The sequence below is a fragment of the Dendrobates tinctorius genome, unplaced genomic scaffold (genome assembly GCF_039654945.1).
Source record: "Dendrobates tinctorius isolate UK_male_01 unplaced genomic scaffold, ASM3965494v1 ptg000059l, whole genome shotgun sequence".
Taxonomy (NCBI): Eukaryota; Metazoa; Chordata; class Amphibia; order Anura; family Dendrobatidae; genus Dendrobates; species Dendrobates tinctorius.
In genome coordinates this window covers 22,466,639-22,489,129 of record NW_027361727.1, presented here as the reverse complement: position 1 = coordinate 22,489,129, position 22,491 = coordinate 22,466,639, and the positions used below count along the sequence as shown (strand labels likewise).

At 45.1% G+C, this 22,491-nt stretch overlaps 1 protein-coding gene across 1 annotated transcript in view; it reads left to right on the top strand.

Annotated features, from left to right (window-relative positions):
* The window catches only part of LOC141092257 (uncharacterized), a 106,055-nt gene that overhangs the window by 12,930 nt on the left and 70,634 nt on the right, over nt 1-22,491 (top strand). Inside the window, exons 3-4 of the mRNA XM_073578252.1 lie at nt 11,937-12,039; nt 12,989-13,022. Of these exons, the coding sequence (XP_073434353.1) occupies nt 11,937-12,039; nt 12,989-13,022 (137 nt within the window). The remainder of the gene's footprint in view (nt 1-11,936; nt 12,040-12,988; nt 13,023-22,491) is intronic.

Sequence of the window (22,491 nt, the reverse complement as noted above, 5' to 3'; positions counted from 1 at the left end):
ACATTCACTCAACCAAATTCCCATTGTATTTTCTTGCTTCTAAATGTTCTTGATTTATCTACAGTTTCTGGCTTGCTGACTCATCTTTCTCCACCTTTATCCAATTATGTTATTGCTCCAATCGATTCACATTTATAATATGTGTCTGTTTTACGAATTTTCCATCATTTGTTAATTTTAAAAATGGTCTTATGGTGGACTGAAAAATAGAACATATAGTCATTGTCTCAGCTCTCAATGTCAAGTTATAACAGATAGATCACTCAAGTCATCCCCTATCTGCTGGCAAATTGCTCCTTAGTGCATGTAATGTATGGACATGTTTGGTTCTTCTGCTTCCGAGCATTACATTCTCCTTGTAAATATTCTTTTCTCTGACAATTATCGGAGAATCCTGAATGGGGGACCTGATCGTATCCTCAGAGTTCCATCCTAGAGATAACCCCTTTTTGTATTCATATGTGGCTTTTGGGTGGCGCTTATAATCTACCTGTACCATTTCCCCTAATATATATGCAGCAAAACACAGTTATCTTATCAAAACTCTATTTTTTGCAGGTGGCAAAAAAAAGGTAAGTTTGCCATAATTTCTTGTTGAGTGCAATTTACAGTTCCATGTTGCCTACAGTTATTAACAGATTGTAGCGGCTCTGCCCCGCCTCCCATGATCACAACGCTGCCTGTAAATGTTAGACTGGCAGATATGATGTATTATATAGTATAATGCAATATATGACTGATTAGAGAATTAAGGCTATGTGCTCACGTTGCAGAAATGTTGCGGAAATATCCGCAGCATTTCCGCAACTCCTGCCGTGGGAAAACTGCATGCAAATTCGCATGCGTTTTCCCACGGTAAACAAGCGTTTTTCACGCGATTTTCACGTGCGGAATTCAAGCGCATTCCAAGCGATTTGAAGCATCGCTTGGAATGTGATTGACAGGTTGGTCACACTCGTCAAACATAGTGTTTGACGAGTGTGACCAACTTTTTACTATTGAGGCCGCCTATGCGGCATCATTAGTAAAAGATAGAATGTAAAAAAATAATAAAAAAATTTTTTAAAAGAAAAGGTTATTATCACCTTCCGACTGCCTGATCTCCTCCGCCGCGCTCCCGGCATTTTCCGGTCCCAGTAATGCTTAGCGCGAAGGACCGGAGATGACGTCACTCTACTGGGACCGGAAGGTGCCATGCGTGTGGTGAGAGGCGAGAAAGAGTCCCGGGGCCATCGGAAAGTGAGTATATGACTATTTTTTATTTCTATTCTATTTTTTACATGATTATGGTACCTAGGGCCTGGAGGACAGTCTCCTCTCTTCCAAGCCCTGGGTACCATCCGCACATTGATCGCTCTTTTTACGCATGGTGGGCACAGCCACATGCGTAAAATGAGCGTTTCAATGCAATCCTATGGGTGCGGAATCGCCGCGATTCCACACAAAGAATGAGCATGTTGCGGATTTTACCGCCATGCGATTCCGCAGCGGTAAAATCCGCAGCATTAGCACAGCATTGTGGAATCCCATAGGATTGCATGGGATGCGTTTTTTTTGCGTTTTCGCAGCGATTACGCAGCGGAAAATCACCACGAAAATGCAAAAAAAAACTGCTACGTGTGAACGCAGCCTAACTGTTTCCTACTACAACTTTAAAAAAAGTAATACAAAAATACAAAAAAAGGAAAAAAAATGCCAAAAGGTCATACGTATCCCAAATGTTATCAATAAAAACCTCAGCTCAGCACGCAGAAAACAAGCCCTCATATAACTCCATGGATTGAAAAAATTATAAAAGTGTCAGGATTCAAAAAATGGCGATACATTTTTTGAGTCCTGACACTTTTTATTTTTTTCAGTCCAGATTCTGAATTGCTTTAACTATTAAAATATATTGTGGGGAATAGATAGCTCAGCTGAGGATCTTTGCTTTGGCACAAGCGTGTGGCTATGAAGTCACTTCAGCAGACTAGCAATATGGACACGGCATATTTATTGTGCACACTTGTTATCCAATGTTACACATGCCAAACATGAAATAAAACGTCTAAGGCCGTCTGGCCACTAACTAACAATAGCAGGCTAACTACAAAATAAACCTATATAACAGCAAACAAGTCCATGTTATCTTACTGTGTCAGCTCCCAGCTCAGCAGACGATAGACTGAGAGATCCCAGCTCCTCCTGATTATATCAGCTGGACCAGTCGGGAAACCAAAACCTGTATTGAATTAGTGGAGGGGGAACTACCAGTCCTTTCCATGCTGATCACTAAGGAAACCAGGACTGGATTACAGTGAAATAAACTGGCTTCATCATCAGTACAGGGAGACATATGAAATGAAACGGGGAGAAACATACCTGTTTTCTAGTACCTCTCCCCTTGGCACCTCACACACCCCCCTACTCTGTTCGAGCCCGTGGGGTCGGACACGACGAGTCACCAAGCAGTGCGTTCTAGACAACGCATCTGCATTTCTGTGCGCTGTGCCCGCCCTGTGCTCAACGGAAAATTTAAACCCTTGTAATGCTAAGAACCAGCGTGTCACCCGTGCATTGCCTTCTTTTGCCCGGGACATCCATGTTAGGGGCGAATGGTCCGTCACTAGCCTAAACTGGCGACCTAGTAAATAATAGCGCAAGGTGCACAGGCCCCATTTCACAGCCAGGGCTTCCCGCTCAACTACACTGTAGTTCTTTTCTGCTCTCGTAAGCTTTCTGCTTAGATAGGCCACTGGGTGTTCCTCGCCATTTACTTCTTGAGACAAAACCGCGCCGAGGCCCACCCCAGAGGCGTCTGTTTGGACAATAAACTCCCGTTTAAAGTCTGGTGCAACCAACACTGGTTGGTCACAGAGGACTGTTTTCAATCGCTGAAAGGCCTCCTCTGCTTCTGCGTTCCACTTTATTGTGACAGATTTCGACCCCTTAGTAAGATCTGTGGGAGCAGCTGCGATGGTCGCAAAATGTTTGATGAACCGCCTATAATAACCAACGATCCCTAAAAAAGCTCCAACCTGTTTTTTGGTTACCGGTCGTGGCCAATTTTGAATAGCATCCACTTTATTGGCTTGAGGCTTCACGACGCCTCTCCCTATGCTATATCCCAGATAGCGAGCCTCTTCCAATCCAACGTACATTTCTTGGGATTGGCAGTCAACCCAGCTGTTTTTAAGGAGTCTAAGACGGCTTGTACTTTTGACAAATGTGTGTCCCAGTCATTGCTAAAGATAATAATGTCGTCCAAGTACGCAGATGCATACTGGCCATGGGGTTTTAGGACAATATCCATTAGACGTTGGAAGGTGGCTGCGGCACCATGCAACCCAAATGGCATATCTCGGTACTGGAATAATCCCTGGGGAGTAACAAAGGCAGTTTTCTCTTTGGCTGATTCCGTGAGGGGAATCTGCCAATAACCTTTTGTTAAGTCAATAGTAGATATGTACCTAGCCGAACCCAGTCTCTCTATTAGTTCATCGACTCTTGGCATCGGGTAGGCATCGAATTTCGATACTTCGTTTACTTTCCGAAAATCGTTACAAAATCGGATAGTCCCATCGGGTTTGGGCACCAGTACGATAGGGCTAGCCCAATCACTCCGGGACTCCTCGATGACCCCGAGCTCTAACATCTTCTTCACTTCCTGGGCAATGGCTTGTCTCCGAGCCTCCGGAATTCGATATGGTTTAAGCCGTACCCGCGCCTGTGGATCAGTAATAATGTCATGTTTAATTAGGTGAGTCCGGCCAGGAAGTTCCGAGAAAATATCTGCGTTCCTCTGTATGAACTCCCTGGTCTCTCGTTTTTGCCTTTCGGATAGCGTGTCTGCAATACCCACTTCTGGCGGAGCTACCTGGGGGTCCTTTACCTTAGAAGGTGGTGCCCCTCGAGGCCCATCCTCAAGGGCAGCTCCTGCCACCAGACTCTCCCTGTCCCGCCAGGCCTTAAGCAAGTTTATGTGGTATATTTGTTCAGGCTTTCTCTTGTCTGGTTGGTGTATCTTATAATTTACTTCACCTACTCGTTCCAGCACTTCGTATGGTCCCTGCCATTTCGCAAGAAATTTATTCTCTATGGTAGGCACCAATACCAACACCCTGTCTCCGGGTTGAAAGACTCGTGTTTTTGCCGCTCGGTTGTATACCGTGCTTTGGGCATGTTGTGCGCGCTCTAAACACTCTTTAACTATTGGCATAACTGCTGCAATTCGGTCCTGCATAAGTGTTATGTGTTCAATTACACTGCGATAAGGAGTTACCTCTTGTTCCCAAGTCTCCTTGGCAATATCTAACAGGCCTCTAGGACACTGCCCATAAACCAACTCAAAAGGTGAAAAGCCTGTGGAGGATTGGGGTACCTCACGTATAGCGAACAGGAGGTATGGTAGTAGGGCATCCCAATCTCTCCCGTCCTTATCCACCACCCTTTTCAACATTCCCTTTAGGGTTTTGTTAAAGCGCTCCACCAAACCATCAGTCTGAAGGTGATATACTGAGGTACGCAAATGGGAGATTTTTAGCAGTTTAAATAAATCCTTAAGTATACGAGACATAAAGGGGGTCCCTTGATCCGTAAGTATCTCTTTCGGAATGCCAGTGCGGGAAAACATATTAACCAGCTCCTTTGAAATTGATTTCGCATTGGCATTCCGCAAGGGCACTGCTTCGGGATAACGCGTGGCGTAATCCAATACTACCAAAATGTACTGATGACCCCTGGCAGATTTAACTAATGGACCGACTATATCCATTGCTATCCTCTCGAAGGGCACCTCTATTATTGGTAAGGGCACTAAGGGGCTTCTAAAATGTGACATAGGTGCGGTCAATTGACACGTAGGACATGACCGACAGTACTGGGTCACGTCTCCCACTAGACCCGGCCAAAAGAAACGTTGCAGAATATGGTGTTTTGTCTTTTCTACCGCCAGGTGTCCTCCCAAGGGATGTTTATGTGCCAACTCCAAAACTACCTGGCGAAAGGACTTAGGTACCACTAGTTGTTCTACCACCACCCCTCGCACCTTGTCTATGTGATACAAGATATCCTGCTGCACCGCCACGTGTGGGAACTCGTTTTGAGCCCCTGGGTACAATGGTCTTCCCTCGGAGACCTTTATGTTTTCCCACGCCCTTGCTAGAGTGGGATCCTGGTGCTGAGCGGTCCCGAACTTACCACGGGCCACCTCAAGGTCAGGCATTTCTAAAACATCCTCTAGCTGGTCTGCCTCGCCTGCATACACAGCCAGAGGAGAGTCCACAGATTCTAGTACTTCCTCTGAGATGAGTTCTCCGTCGTCTTGCTGCAATGGTTCAGGGGCTAGCTCCGGAGCACCGTCTTCAACTAGAGGGTTCATGCCACTTTTGAAGTTCCACAAGTCCCAAAATAAGGGAAAGTCTCTCCCCAGGATTAAACTGTGTCCCATAGACTTTATGACTGCCGCCTGATGTCTTTTCGTCCCTACTGGCGTGGCAAGAGTAACCCAGGCAGTGGGGTAGTTCTTAGTATCCCCATGGATGCAACTAATGCCCACGGTTAAGTTTGTTAGGGCGCTAGAGTCCACCAAACTGGCATGTACCAAAGTTACTTGACTGCCGGAATCCAAGACGGCATTCACACTATAACCGTCAACCTCGACATGGCACACGTGTTGTTCATTTCCCGTGAGGGTCTCCGCCACACAGACTGACTGCACATATAATGAAAGACGCCTCATAGCATTACAGTCCATTGGCTCTGTAGTCATTGGGCAGTTAGCTGCTACATGGCCAAGCCCGCGACATCGCCAACATTGTATAGGCCCTTGTCTCCTCGATGGAGATCCCAGACGAGGTCTGCTGGCTTGATGTGAGCCCGTACCACCTCCATAGTCCTTTGTAGGTCTGCTACCCTTCATCGTGACGTTCTCTTCTTTTGAAGATGGAGTAGGTTTCGCAGGACTCTCCAGCGATTTCTTGGGGGGCCAGTGGGGTGCTAACGTCCCTTGGAGTAGGCTTTCAGAAGCATTGTAGCGTTCGACCATATTCACCAACTGGTCAGCGGTAGTTGGGTCACCCTGTCCAACCCACCTCTGGATCTTAGCGGGTAAGGACCGCAGGTACTTGTCTAGAACAACACGCTCCACCATCTGTGCGGACGTTAAAGCCTCCGGTTGCAGCCATTTTTTTACCAGATGGATGAGATCATGCATTTGTGAGCGGGCTGGCTGATGCTCCACAAAATTCCATAAATGCACCCTCTGTGCACGTACATACGTGTTTACTCCCAGCCTTGCCAGGATTTCACCTTTGAGTTTGATATAGTCCATAGCATCCGCTCCACTCAGATCGTAATACGCTTTTTTGTGGATCTCCGCTCAGAAATGGAGCCACTACCTCAGCCCATCTGTCCAGTGGTAAGTGCTCACGTTCTGCAATACGTTCAAACACGGTGAGGTATGCTTCCACATCATCGTCTGCGGTCATTTTAAGCAAAGTCTTCTGTACGGCTTTCTGCGCACGAGCAGCGCTTTGTGCACGGTCTCCCTCATCTCGGGGTTGCCGAACCAAGGCCTGTTTTATTGCCTCCAACTGCTCTTGCTGCATCTGGTGTTGCTGCTCCAGAGCCTTCTGGAAGCAAGCATTAGTCTGCTGTTGCTGCACATTTGCTTGCAATAACAGCTTCACTAGTTCCTCCATATTACTGGACTCTTGGCTCTTCAAAAGCGCAGAAGCTTTCAGCCAGGACATACACAGCGTTTTCTCTGCAGTCACAGTCCAGCAGCCACAAGTGCCCGCATTCGAAACACCATTTGTGGGGAATAGATAGCTCAGCTGGGGATCTTTGCTTTGGCACAAGCGTGTGGCTATGAAGTCACTTCAGCAGACTAGCAATATGGACACGGCATATTTATTGTGCACACTTGTTATCCAATGTTACACATGCCAAACATGAAATAAAACGTCTAAGGCCGTCTGGCCACTAACTAACAATAGCAGGCTAACTACAAAATAAACCTATATAACAGCAAACAAGTCCATGTTATCTTACTGTGTCAGCTCCCAGCTCAGCAGACGATAGACTGAGAGATCCCAGCTCCTCCTGATTATATCAGCTGGACCAGTCAGGAAACCAAAACCTGTATTGAATTAGTGGAGGGGGAACTACCAGTCCTTTCCATGCTGATCACTAAGGAAACCAGGACTGGATTACAGTGAAATAAACTGGCTTCATCATCAGTACAGGGAGACATATGAAATGAAACAGGGAGAAACATACCTGTTTTCTAGTACCTCTCCCCTTGGCACCTCACAATATATTAAGAACACTACAGGTTTACAATAGTATTGAGCTGCCAAATCATATTGCTATGTGTTCTTTACAACACGCGGTAAAAACAAAACCCATAAAAAAATGGCAGAAGCGCATTTTTTCTTTTTCAGAATTTCACGTCACTTGTACATATTTTTTTTTACCTTTTTCATTGCATTACGTAGTAAAATTGAATGGTGTCATTCAAAACTACAAGTCATCATCACACAAAAAGTCAAGCTCTTATATAGCTATATCAATGGAAGAGTAAAAAAGTTATTGTGCTTGGAATTAAGAGCGGAAAAAAATGAAAGCACAAAAATGGAAAAATGGCCGAGATCTTCAAGGGGGTTTTCCAATAACAAAGGATATTTTAATTAATAGATCTTGTAATAATAACAAGGTCCACAATTGGATGTGTTAAAAAAATGTTAGTCTTATAATTTTGCCTGCTGTGTAATTTTCTGTGTCTGACCATGCAGAGCTGCTCCAGTTCATGTTTGGCACATACCACAGCTGCTGGCCAGGGGAGATAGCTCACTGCTAGTGCTTTCTGAGATAACACATTTCCCTGCCTGTTTTATCACAGGAGTGAGTGTTTCTATCACAATGTGCAGCCCTTTGAGCTTCTCATAAATCAAATCAGTGACATAACAGCTCCAGCGGCTGCTGAGGTTATATGTTAGTAATTTTATTTATGATGAGCTCAGATAGCTGGAGAGTAGCCCAAATACTCTCCTGCGATAAAACAGGCAGAGAAATGTGTTACCTCAGAAATCAGCAGCGTTGAGCCCCTGTTGTGTCATCGATATATTCACTTATGTCACAGGGTCCTTCTCTGGTATCACACAATCAACAGAGCAAGAGGAGAGTGAACAATTCCAAGACATTTATTTAGGCAAAAATATGAAAGGTCCATATTCAGTCCACCCCACAAAAGATAGATAGTCCAGAATCTGAATGCAGTTCAGTAACAGTATAACATGTATAGGGAGATGAGAGTCCAAAATCCAGCTGACAGTGATAACATGTTCCATATATTCTTCTTTCTCTCCGAAGTCCTGTCTTCACACCATGCTCTGCACACAGCACTGACTTGCCCAGCCCCTGTCCTCCCCAGCCCCTTCATTATGTCCAGGGAGGGTCAAACCGGTTTGGCGGTTTTCAGGCCTCCCAGACTTGACAAAAGGTGCCTGGGGAGATTATGACACTACAGGGGGTCATCAAGAGTCATAGATAAAAGTCAGGCTGCAGACATACAAGGCATCAAGATTAACACTATGCAAATCAGTGAAATAGCAATATACACAAAATGATATCCATATAGCATATCACACCATCACAACCTCTCCCCCCTCATAATAAGTGAGCACGCTATGAGGTCTACACAGACCTCTGGCCTGCTCACTATAGTCCACATTGCTCAATCGTTTATAGTTCCTTGTACAGTGGCAGGGGTTGCAATAATTATAAGCACTTGATGTCCTTCCATAAATTCCCGGGTCCTGGCGTTACGGTCATACCAGGTTTCTTGACTGGACTGGGCCATTTGCTGTTGATCATTAGCCACTAGCTGGGCGAGACGATCTCTGAACTCTAAACTCTAGAACGTAGAGAATGATGGGCATTCCAATGTCTGCGATTTCTCCCTCCAATTGTTCTTTCAGAAGAGTGAGAGGCCCACGGACCTTCTGGCCAAACAGATTGCTCCTCAGTGGGGTCCGGATGTTGTGGTGCTTGAAGGACCTGTAGTCGGGTGACTGCTCCCACAAAATGACACTGTAACTCCCCAATGTCGTTCCCAAGGAGGATATCTGCAGGAAGTCCTCCCATAACTCCAATCCAGCACAGTTTTTCTCCAAAACCATAATCCAAACGCACCAAAGCTCGCTGTATATATTTGCGGGCACTGCCCCCCAGGACAATGGGAATTCCTGCACCCTGGTGAATTGCCTCGGGTCGAACCACACGGGTGTCAGCGATAGTCAGAAATGCCCCCGTGTCTCTAAATCCTGACACTTTGTATCCATCAATTATGACATCCTGCAGGTGGCGTTGCCGTTGCTCTGGGTAGCCAAAGGACAGAGGCTGAAGTCCGTACACTCCAGGAGGAGTATCTATGGTGCCGTGGTCGGTAGTCCACTCTGGTGGGTATGGTGGTAGCTCTTCCTCAGGCGGGATGGAGTGCACCAGATGCACTGGACGAGGTGGGGATGCGTGGGGCTCCCTCCGAATCCTTGAGGGACATCCAAACTGCAAATGTCCAGGTTGCCCACACACATAACATCTCCTCTCTGTGATACCCCCAGGTTGTGGTCGGAACTGTTGGGGCCCAGGATTGGGAGGCGTGATAGTCAGCGGCTTGCGACTAGGTGGAAGGGCAGATATAATCTGAGGGGGACGGGGTGCGGGAGCAGGCCATGGTTCATTGTCCAGAAGCCTCCTCCATTGCGGTCGGATAGTAAGGGCTTCATCGGCCAGGACTGCAGCTTTATCCACGGTACACGGCGTGCGCTCCCGGACCCATTCCCGTACCTTTGCGGGGCACTTGGCAAGAAATTGTTCTATAAGGAAAGCCTGTATAACATCTTCCACAGTAAAGGAGTTTTCTGCTTCCAGCCATCTCCGACATGCCTGGGACATCTTATGTGCATACATCTTAAACGATCCCCCTGTGGTGCATGGGAGGTCTCGGAACTTGGCCCTATATGAGTCTGGGGTGATAGCATGGTAATCCAGGATAGTCTGCTTTACAATGTTATAATCCCGATTCCTCTGTGCGTCAATGGTTCGGTAAGCCTCCGCCATGCTTCCGTTCAGGAGCCCCACTAACAAACGCAGCCAGCTAGAGTGGGGCACCTCCATCACAGCACACTGCTGCTCAAAGTCCTTGAAGAACCCCTCCACATCTCTGGAAGCCTCATCAAATGGCTTAAATTCTGTCCGGGTGATCCGTACAGGCTCCCGGATCGTTGGGGTTACACTACACATTGCATTACTCCCTCTTTCAAGCTCCATTGCTTCTTGTCTCCGCTGTGCCCGGCGGGCAGCCTCCTCCTTATACTCCTGAGAGACTCCGGGGCCCAGAACCGCCATCTCCTCTTCGTACCACACCACCCACTGGCTTTTGGGGGTGGGGATCCCTGTCTCCAGTGCTCGTCCTTCAGACATATGGGAGTAGGTGGTCAGACTAGCACCCACCAGTAGGTCAATTAAGGCCTCTTTAGTCAGTCCCTGGTAGTTCAGGCCCAGGTCTCTGGCTCTCTCCTGTAAACTGGATACAGTCCAATTTCTGTACTCACTCTGTGGGTGGTTCTCGATTGGGTTACGCTCTGTTGATCCCACTGCTGCCACCAGTTGTCACGGGGTCCTTCTCTGGTATCACACAATCAACAGAGCAAGCGAAGAGTGAACAATTCCAAGACATTTATTTAGGCAAAAATATGAAAGGTCCATATTCAGTCCACCCCACAAAAGATAGATAGTCCAGAATCTGAATGCAGTTCAGTAACAGTATAACATGTCTAGGGAGATGAGAGTTCAAAATCCAGCTGACAGTGATAACATGTTCCATATATTCTTCTTTCTCTCCGAAGTCCTGTCTTCACACCATGCTCTGCACACAGCAACTGACTTGTCCAGCCCCTGTCCTCCCCAGCCCCCTCATTATGTCCAGGGAGGGTCAAACCGGTTTGGCGGTTTTCAGGCCTCCCAGACTTGACAAAAGGTGCCTGGGGGATTATGACACTACAGGGGGTCATCAAGAGTCATAGATAAAAGTCAGGCTGCAGACATACAAGGCATCAAGATTAACACTATGCAAGTCAGTGAAATAGCAATATACACAAAATGATATCCATATAGCATATCACACCATCACAACTTATAATAAATGACTTATGCTTCCTCCACTGCCCAGGAGCTGAGGAATGTGCTGACCATGAACTGGAGCAGCTTCGCATGGTCAGACACGGCCATCACACAGTACACAGAGGGAGCACATGTATAAGATTATCTCAAAACAGGAACATTATTTTTAACAATTGTAGCACTAATTAATATTTCAATATCTGTTAATTATTATGTACTTTGTTTGTGGGACAACCCCTTTAAGGAGTTAAGTAGTTGCAGAAAAAAAGCCAAAAGTGTTTGTTCCGGTGGATATCGGACTGTCTCTGTATATTTTGGATTACTGGAGTCCCTTCACCTTCGGCATCTGTCTGATTCGTAAGTGAGCTGGGCTCATATTTGTATTTCTTGTGTTCCATGTCCCGTTCATGTACTGCATTATTAAAATTAACAGAGATCACTTTTCTATACATTAAAGAGTCTCAACCAGAACTTACATTTTGTGGTCAATGGCTGACAACCAGATTACTGGATACTGGGAAAACCATCGCTGGGTGGACTCTGGAGTGGTGGAGCCTCTTGTCAGATGACTGACTGCATTCTTTTTTAACCCTTCAGTGTATTTCATTCAATTTAATTCCATCAAATGCTCTCATTGCTATTAGTGATTCATTGTTCAGATTGTAAAAAAAAAAAAAAAAAGTATTCATTTTCATAACTGTAATCTCTTATTTTTCTTAATAGCCCAAAATACCAGGTATGTTACTTCTACTGCAATAGATGTACAAGTGAAGTCTTATTCTCTCACCGCTTTTCTGTTCAAAATCATCTTTTCCTTCTGCAGATAAGGTTGAAGAATCCTATTTAAGGACAGAGGAGGAAGAAAAACCTAAAGAGGTACAAAGAAAATCACCATTACTACTTTAAGACTGCCACCAGTTTCCCTCTAGGCGGTAAAGCACACAGTTTACACTCCTGATTCTTTCAGTGGCGTTCCCTTTGTTTTCTTGCATTAAACAAGCCTGTGTAGCATAAGGAGGCAGTGTATTGTGCAGCAAGCAGTGCATGTCATACAATTGACTGAAAAATAATGTTACTGATACACGGGCAGGTTAAAGGGGTTGTCCGGTGAAAGCTAGTTATTACAGGATAGTGGATAACTTATTTATCCGATTGCTGGGACCCGTACTAATCTGCAGAACGGAGCCTTTTATTCCCATTAGAATGGAGCGGCAGCGCTCGATCACCGTTCCATTCATTCCTTTTATGGCTGCTGCTGAGCACTGTGCTCGGCTTTTTCCAGCAGCCCTTTAGAGAATGAATGGAGTTGTGGCAGCCGGGGCATCTTCCCATTCTATAACAAGGAGAAAAGTGCCCCATCAGGGATAAAAAATGCCTCATTCTACCAAATCGACGCAGGTCCTAGTGGACAGTAAATGGATAAGTGATCATTTGTGTTCACTAGATAACCCCTTGAAGACGCCAGCTCCCTTCAAGAAGCAGACAATCCGTAATATTCAAATAGGTGCACATGCTAAACCCCTAGAAAATCCCACCTCTTCCCACAACCAAAGCTAAAGAATAATTCTACTTTTTGTGGGATAAACAATGTTACTAATATTTATACTGATGAACAGTGAAACAAAAATCCAGACAGGAGACTTCCCATCACAGACGGTGCAAGGAAAATGCTCCATGTTGCAGAAGGGTAGGGAGTAGGACATATCCAGTAGTAAAGGACTTTATTTTTAGACATTTCCCACTTATTCTTCTGTAAAATAACCTAAAAATGAGTAAGACCAGTAAAAAGTAATGAAGATATTAAACATTTCTATTCTTTTTCTAGTATATAGAATTACCTGGATTGCCTGCAGATGAAGGTAATATACAGAGGCGTACATAGAAATCATGGGGCCCCATTGCAGAAGATCTAATTGCCCCACCCCTCCCTTAAAAATATGAGTATTCGGTGGGGTCAAAGAAGAGCATATCTCACAACTGTGCAGGCCTTACAAAGTAATTTTCCTACAACTGAAGACTTTAGATTCCCCTCTCATTGTCCCCATAAAGTATGATGCCAACAAAAGTGCCCCCCAAACACAGTATGACCCCCATAATGAATTCCTCCACAGTGCCCTACGCACACAGTATGAGGACCTTACTGTAATACCCCCCCCCCCCCGGAAAAGTATGGTGAGCTCAACATAGTATGATGCCCCAACTATGACCCCAACACAGTAAAATTGCCCCAATACGACCCTCCAGACTGTATGATGACCCCTACGCAATCCTTCAAACAGTATAATGGCCCCACACAACCCTCCAAACAGTATAATGGCTGCCACACAGCCCTCCAAAAGGTATAATGGCCCTCACACAGCCCTCCAAACAGTATAATGGCCCTCACACAGCCCTCCAAACAGTATAATGGCCGCCACACAGCCCTCCAAACAGTATAATGGCTGCCACACAGAACCTTCCAAACAGTATAATGGCCCCCACACAGCCCTCCAAACAGCATAATGACCCCCACACAGCCCTCCAAACAGTAAACAGTATAATGGCTGCCACACAGAACCTTCCAAACAGTACAATGGCTGCCACACAGCCCTCCAAACAGTATAATGGCCCTCACACAGCCCTCCAAACAGTATAATGGCCCCCACACAGCCCTCCAAACAGTATAATGGCCGCCACACAGCCCTCCAAACAGTATAATGGCCCCCACACAGCCCTCCAAACAGTATAATGGCTGCCACACAGCCCTCCAAACAGTATAATGGCTGCCACACAGCCCTCCAAACAGTATAATGGCCCCCACACAGCCCTCCAAACAGTATAATGGCTGCCACACAGAACCTTCCAAACAGTATAATGGCCCTCACACAGCCCTCCAAACAGTATAATGGCCCACACACAACCCTCCAAACAGTATAATGGCTGCCACACAGCCCTCCAAACAGTATAATGGCTGCCACACAGCCCTCCAAACAGTATAATGGCCCCCACACAGCCCTCCAAACAGTATAATGGCTGCCACACAGCCCTCCAAACAGTATAATGGCTGCCACACAGCCCTCCAAACAGTATAATGGCCCCCACACAGCCCTCCAAACAGTATAATGGCTGCCACACAGAACCTTCCAAACAGTATAATGGCCCTCACACAGCCCTCCAAACAGTATAATGGCCCACACACAACCCTCCAAACAGTATAATGGCCCCCACACAGCCCTCCAAACAGTATAATGGCTGCCACACAGCCCTCCAAACAGTATAATGGCTGCCACACAGCCCTCCAAACAGTATAATGGCCCCCACACAACCCTCCAAACAGTATAATGGCTGCCACACAGCCCTCCAAACAGTATAATGGCTGCCACACAGCCCTCCAAACAGTATAATGGCCGCCACACAGCCCTCCAAACAGTATAATGGCCCCCACACAGCCCTCCAAACAGTATAATGGCCGCCACACAGCCCTCCAAACAGTATAATGGCCGCCACACAGCCCTCCAAACAGTATAATGGCCGCCACACAGCCCTCCAAACAGTATAATGGCTGCCACACAGCCCTCCAAACAGTATAATGGCTGCCACACAGCCCTCCAAACAGTATAATGGCTGCCACACAGCCCTCCAAACAGTATAATGGCTGCCACACAGCCCTCCAAACAGTATAATGGCCCCCACACAGCCCTCCAAACAGTATAATGGCTGCCACACAGCCCTCCAAACAGTATAATGGCTGCCACACAGCCCTCCAAACAGTATAATGGCTGCCACACAGCCCTCCAAACAGTATAATGGCCCCCACACAGCCCTCCAAACAGTATAATGGCCGCCACACAGCCCTCCAAACAGTATAATGGCCGCCACACAGCCCTCCAAACAGTATAATGGCCGCCACACAGCCCTCCAAACAGTATAATGGCCCCCACACAGCCCTCCAAACAGTATAGTGCCCGCCACACAGCCCTCCAAACAGTATAATGGCTGCCACACAGCCCTCCAAACAGTATAATGGCCGCCACACAGCCCTCCAAACAGTATAATGGCCGCCACACAGCCCTCCAAACAGTATAATGGCCCCCACACAGCCCTCCAAACAGTATAGTGCCCGCCACTCAGCCCTCCAAACAGTATAATGGCTGCCACACAGCCCTCCAAACAGTATAATGGCCGCCACACAGCCCTCCAAACAGTATAATGGCCCCCACACAGCCCTCCAAACAGTATAATGGCCGCCACACAGCCCTCCAAACAGAATAATGGCCCCCACACAGCCCTCCAAACAGTATAATGGCCACCACACAGCCCTCCAAACAGTATAATGGCCGCCACACAGCCCTCCAAACAGTATAATGGCTGCCACACAGCCCTCCAAACAGTATAATGGCCGCCACACAGCCCTCCAAACAGTATAATGGTTGCCACACAGCCCTCCAAACAGTATAATGGCCGCCACACAGCCCTCCAAACAGTATAATGGCTGCCACACAGCCCTCCAAACAGTATAATGGCTGCCACACAGCCCTCCAAACAGTATAATGGCTGCCACACAGCCCTCCAAACAGTATAATGGCCCCCACACAGCCCTCCAAACAGTATAATGGCCGCCACACAGCCCTCCAAACAGTATAATGGCCGCCACACAGCCCTCCAAACAGTATAATGGCCGCCACACAGCCCTCCAAACAGTATAATGGCCCCCACACAGCCCTCCAAACAGTATAATGGCTGCCACACAGCCCTCCAAACAGCATAATGGCCGCCACACAGCCCTCCAAACAGTATAATGGCTGCCACACAGCCCTCCAAACAGCATAATGACCCCCACAGAACCCTCCAAACAATATAATGGCTGCCACACAGCCCTCCAAACAGTATAATGGCCCCCACACAGCCCTCCAAACAGCATAATGACCCCCACAGAACCTTCCAAACAGCATAATGACCCCCACACAGCCGTCAACACAGTATGATAGACCCACACAAACCTTCACACTGTATAATTGCTTGCATACAGTTTAATGGCCCCCACCATAGCCCTCCAAACAGTATAATGCCCCCCCGCAAAGCCTTGAAAACAGTGTAATGGCCCCAACACAAGCCTTCAAACAGCATAATGACCCCACACAGCCGCCCACACAGTATAATAGACCCCACACAAACCTTGACACTGTATAATTGCTCGCATGCAGTATAATGGTCCCCATCAGAACCCTGCAAACAGTATAATGGCACTCACATAGCCCTGAAAACAGTCAAATAGATCCCCACATACCCCTGCAAACTGTGTAATTTGCCCCACATAGCCCTGCAAACAATATAATGACCCACACATATTCCAACATAAAGTATAAAGGCTCTCACATGATAATATAGTAACATAGTTATTAAGGTTGAAGGAAGACTTTAAATCCATCTAGTTCAACCCATATCCTGTCCTAACTTGCCCTAACATGTTGATCCAGAGGAAGGCAAAAAAAATCCCAAGGCAAACAGTAAGCTTCGCATTAGGGAAAAAATTCCTTCCCGACTCCACATACGGCAATCAGACTAGCTCCCTGGATCAACGCAATATTAACCCCTTCACTACCAAGGGTGGTTTGCACGTTAACTCCCGGGCCAATTTTTACAATTCTGACCACTGTCCCTTTATGAGGTAATAACTCTGAAACGCTTCCATGGATCCCGGTGATTCTGACATTGTTTTCTCGTGACATATTGTACTTCATGTTAGTGGTAAAATTTCATTCAAATAACTTGCGTTTATTTGTGAAAAAAATGGAAATTTGGCGAAAATTTTAAAAATTTTGCAATATTCCAAATTTGAATTTTTATGCCCTTAAATCACAGAGATATGGCACACAAAAAACTTGATAAGTAACATTTCCCACATGTTTACTTTACATCAGCACAAGTTTGGAACCAAAATTTTTTTTTGTTAGGAAGTTATAAGGGTTAAAAATTGACCAGCGATTTCTCATTTTTGCAACACCATTTTATTTTTACGGACCACATCACATTTGAAGCCACTTTGCGGGGTTTATATGATAGAAAATACCCAAAAGTGACACCATTCTAAAAACTGCACCCCTTAAGGTGCTCAAAACCACATACAAGAAGTTTATTAACGCTCTAGGTGCGTCACAGGAATTTTTTGAATATTTAAAAAAAAAATTAACATTTAACTTTTTTTCACAAAAAAAATACTTCAGGTTCAATTTTTTTTGATTTTACCAAGGGTAACAGGAGAAATTGGACTGCAAAAGTTATTGTGCAAGTTGTCTTGAGTACGCTGATACCTGATATGTGGGGGGGAATCACTGTTTCGGCGCATGGCAGAGCTCAGAAGGGAAGGAGTGCCGTTTGACTTTTTCTATGCAAAAGTGGCTGGAATTCAGATCAGACGCCATGTCGCGTTTGGAGAGCCCCTGATGTGCCTAAACAGTGGAAACCCCCACAAGTGACCCCATTTTGGAAACTAGACCCCCCAAGGAACTTATCTAGATATGTGGGGAGAACTTTGAACCCACAAGGGCTTCACAGAAGTTTATAACGTACAGCGGTACAATTAAAAAATCATATTTTTTCCACAAAAATGATCTTTTCACCCCCAATTTTCATTTTACCAAGGGTAACAGGACCCTAAAAGTTATTGTGCAATTTGTCCTGAGTACGCTGATACCCCACATGTTGGGGTAAACCACTATTTGGGCGCAAGGCAGAGCTCGGAAGGGAAGGAGCGCCATTTGACGTTTTTGGCTGGAATTGAGATCGGACACCATGTCGCGATTGGAAAACCCCTGATGTACCAAAACAGTGGAAACCCCCCACAAATGACACCATTTTGGAAACTAGACCCCCCAAGGAACTTATCTAGATGTGTGGTGAGAACTTTGAACCCACAAGGGCTTCACAGAAGTTTATAACGTACAGCGGTACAATTAAAAAATCATATATTTTCCACAAAAATGATCTTTTCACCCCCAATTTTCATTTTACCAAGGGTAACAGGACCTTAAAAGTTATTGTGCAATTTGTCCTGAGTACGCTGATACCCCACATGTGGGGGTAAACCACTATTTGGGTGCATGGCAGAGCTCGGAAGGGAAGCAGCGCCATTAGACGTTTTTGGCTGGAATTTAGATCGGACACCATGTCGCGTTTGGAAAGCCCCTGATGTACCAAAACAGTGGAAACCCCCCACAAATGACACCATTTTGGAAACTAGACCCCCCAAGGAACTTATCTAGCCCTCCGTCAGGCGCAATAGATCTGACAGGCACACAGTAATTAGTTTCACTTCTCTCTCCTTGCCCACTTATCAGAAAACCCCACCCCTCCTAGTTATCTCCTGACTCTACAGGCTCTGTGAAACCTGATATCACAGTGACTCAGCAGACCTTCTAGTGAGCAGATATCAACACTTTGGCTTCTCAGGCACATTGCGCCTGACTTCAACACAAATTGAAAGGTTAGTATTTTCTTTTTTTATTCATCACGATTGTGTATTTAGCTTGTTTTATGAAGGATTAATGCTAAGTTAGTGTACATAAGTACTGTTTTCTTAGACAAAAGGAGGGTGGCTTCTAAGGCACATTGCGCCCTAACACATACTCTTTCTCTCTTGCTTCAGATTTTCTGCTGCAATGGCCAGAAAACAGTATGATTCATCTAAACCCCTTCATTTAGAAGAAATGAAGATTTTTTTGTTAGAAGATGATGAGGAAGAACCAGCAGTAACTGAGGATTTAGAGGAATCTAGTGACATTTCATCTGAAGATGAGGTAGCAGAATGTAACACTGATTCTGGAACAGAGCAGGATGGTGATGACACTGATACAGAGGAAACAGACACAGATCTAGCTTATTATTTGGGCAAAGATAAAAATACAAAGTGGAACAAAAAGGCACCCAAGAACAAACAGCGCAGAGAATCCCACAATATTATTACACACCTTCCTGGAGTTATTGGAAGTGCTAGAAAAGCTAAAACTGCAGTGGAATGTTGGAGTAATCTAATTACAGATAGCATGTTGGAAACTATTGTTCGGTTCACTAACCAGTATATTGACACAATCAAAGAGCAATTCTCCAGAGAGAGGGACATCAAAAACACTGATGTGATTGAACTCAAGGCATTTATTGGCTTGTTATACCTAGCTGGTGCTTTCAGAGCAAATAGGCAAAGTTTGGAGGAGCTGTGGGGGACAGACAGTGATGGCATCGAAAAATTCAGCCTTGTGATGAAACTGAAACGATTCAAAGTCCTGATCCGTTGCCTCCGTTTCGATGATCGAAGTGCCCGGACAGAACGAAAAGGTTATGACCGGCTTGCACCAATTCGGGACATATTTCAACAATTTATTATGAATTGTCAAAAAAGCTATTGCCCGGGGCAAAACCTCACTATTGATGAGATGCTTCCAGGTTTCCGTGGAAGATGTGGTTTTCGGCAATATATACCATCAAAGCCAAACAAATATGGAATTAAAATTTTTGCCATGGTTGATGCAAGGATGATGTACACTATGAACATGGAAGTTTATTGTGGAAGACAGCCACCAGGTCCTTTCAATGTGAGCAACAAGCCTAGTGATGTGGTAAAGAGAATTGCTGAGCCAATGTTTGGATCTGGTCGAAATATCACTGCTGACAACTGGTTTACTGACTTTGATCTGATTGATTTTTTAAAAACGAAAAAGCTGTCATATGTGGGAACTGTTAGAAAAAACAAAAGGCAGTTGCCGCCAGATTTTCTATATACAAAAGGCAAACAACAGTATAGCACTATGTTTGGGTTCAGTAATGGAAAGATTTTAGTTTCTTACATCCCACGCGAGAGGAAAAATGTGATTTTGGTCTCTTCATTACATAATGATTACACCATTGATCCAGAGTCTGGGGAGCTAAGGAAACCAGAAATCATAACTTTTTATAATTTGACCAAAAGCGGCGTTGACACTGCTGACCAAATGTGTGGCAATTTCAATGTAAGTCGAAATACCAAACGCTGGCCGATGGTAATCTTCTTTACAATGCTGAATGTGGGTGGCATCAACTCACAAGTAATTTACCTCGGTAATGAACTTAAACAAATGCGCAAAAGAATGTACCTAAAACAATTGGCTAATGAACTGGTGAGTGGAGAGCTAAGCCTAAGAAGTACAAAGACGGTTGGAATGCCCCTTGCCCTGCAACACCGGTTGAAGAGATATCGTCCCAAGGACGTTCCAGAACAAACACCGACTCTACCACCTTCTAAAAGACGCAGTTGTACTACCTGCTCATTTGTATCTGGTTTCAGAAGGCTTTCTAAATATGACTGCAAAATATGTAAAGAATCAATCTGCCTTTCCCATGCAACTTTCGTCTGCCAGCCTTGCTTTTCTAAGTGTACCTGTGCTGCTTCTGCTGCAATTGAAACCACTGAAGATGAGTAGAAAATAATTAAGTAACATCTAAGTGCAATATCCTTTAAGTTTTTTTCCATAATTTTATATTTAAGCAATAGTTAAGTAAAGATAACTGGAGCCTATTTGGCGGTACTACCGAAAAGTGGTACTTTTAGTTTTAATAAGTTTCTGGTTAATAAATGTTTTTTTGCATCTGATTTGGTGTAATCTTTTTTAATACATTCCTATGAAGGTCACTGACTACTTCTATAGTCCTGAAATTGAAATATGTAGCTACTATAGGTGGTTTTCTGACCTGTGCTTGTCAGGCACATTGCGCATGAACTGAGGAGAATCTATATTGCGCCTGACGGAGGGCAAGATGTGTGGTGAGAACTTTGAACCCCCCAGTGCTTCACAGAAGTTTATAATGCCTGGGCGTGAAAATAAAAAAATTGTATTTTTTCCACAAACATGAACTTTTAGTCACCAACTTTTTTATTTTCCCAATGGTACCAGGAGAAATTGGACACCAAATGTTGTTGTCCAATTTGTCCTGAGTACGCTGATACCTCATATGTGGGAGAAAACTACTGTATGGGCACACGTCGGGGCTCGGAAGGGAAGTAGTGACGTCTTGGAATGCAGACTTTCATGGAATGGTCTGAGGGTGTCATGTTGCTTTTGGAGAGCCCCTGAAGTACCTAAACAGTGGAAACCCCCCACAAGTGACCCCATTTTGGAAACTAAATCCCCTAAGGAACTTATTTAGATGTGTGGTGAGCACTTTGAACCCCCAAGGGCTTAACAGAAGTTTATAATGCCCAGGCATGAAAATAAAAAAATCATATTTTTACCACAAACATGATCAATTAGTCCCCAATTTTTTTATTTTCCCAAGGGTACCAGGAGAAACTGGACCCCAAAAGTTGTTTTCCAATTTGTCCTGAGTATGCTGATACCTCATATGTGGGAGAAAACTGCTGTATGGGCACACGTTGGGGCTCGGAAGAGAAGTAGTGACGTTTTGGAATGCATACGTTGATGGAATGGTCTGCGGGTGTCGTGTGCGTTTGGAGAGCCCCTGATGTACCTAAACTATTGAAACTCCCCACAAGTGACCCCATTTTGGAAACTAGACCCCCCATGGAACTTATCTAGATGTCTGGTGAGCACTTTGAACCCCCAAGTGCTTCACAAAAGTATATAACGCCCGGGCGTGAAAATAAAAAAATCATTTTTTTCCACAAAAATGATATTTTTGCCCCCAATTTTTTATTTTCCTAAGGGTAACAGGAGAAATTGGACCCCAAAAGTTGTTTTGCAATTTGTCCTGAGTAGGCTGATACCCTATATGTGGGCGCAAAACACTGTTTGGGCGCATGGCAGAGTTTGGAAGGAGCACCATTTGACTTTTTCAACGCAGAATTGGCTGGAATTGAGATCAGACGCCATGTTGCATTTGGAGAGCACCTGATGTGCCCAAACAGTGGAAACCCCTAATTCTAACTCCAACCCTAACCCCAACACACCCCTAACCCTAATCTGAGCCCTAACCATAACCCTAATCCTAACCCTAGCCCTAACCCTAGCCCTAACCCTAGCCCTAATGGGAAAATGGAAATAAATACATTTTCTTTTAATTTTATTATTTTTCCCTAACTAAGGGGGTGATAACGGGGGGTTTGATTTACTATTTATGGCGGTTTTTATGTTTGGCAGCTGTCACACGCTACACTTTTTATTGTAAAAATAGTTTTTGCATCACCACATATTGAGAGCTATAATTTTTCCATATTTTTACCCACCGAATCATGTGAGGTCTTATTTTTTGCGGGACGAGTTGACGTTTTTATTGGTACCATTTTCGGGCACGTGACATTTTTTGATCGCTTTTTATTTTGTTTTTTGGGACGCAGAATTTACAAAAACCAGCGTTTCATGA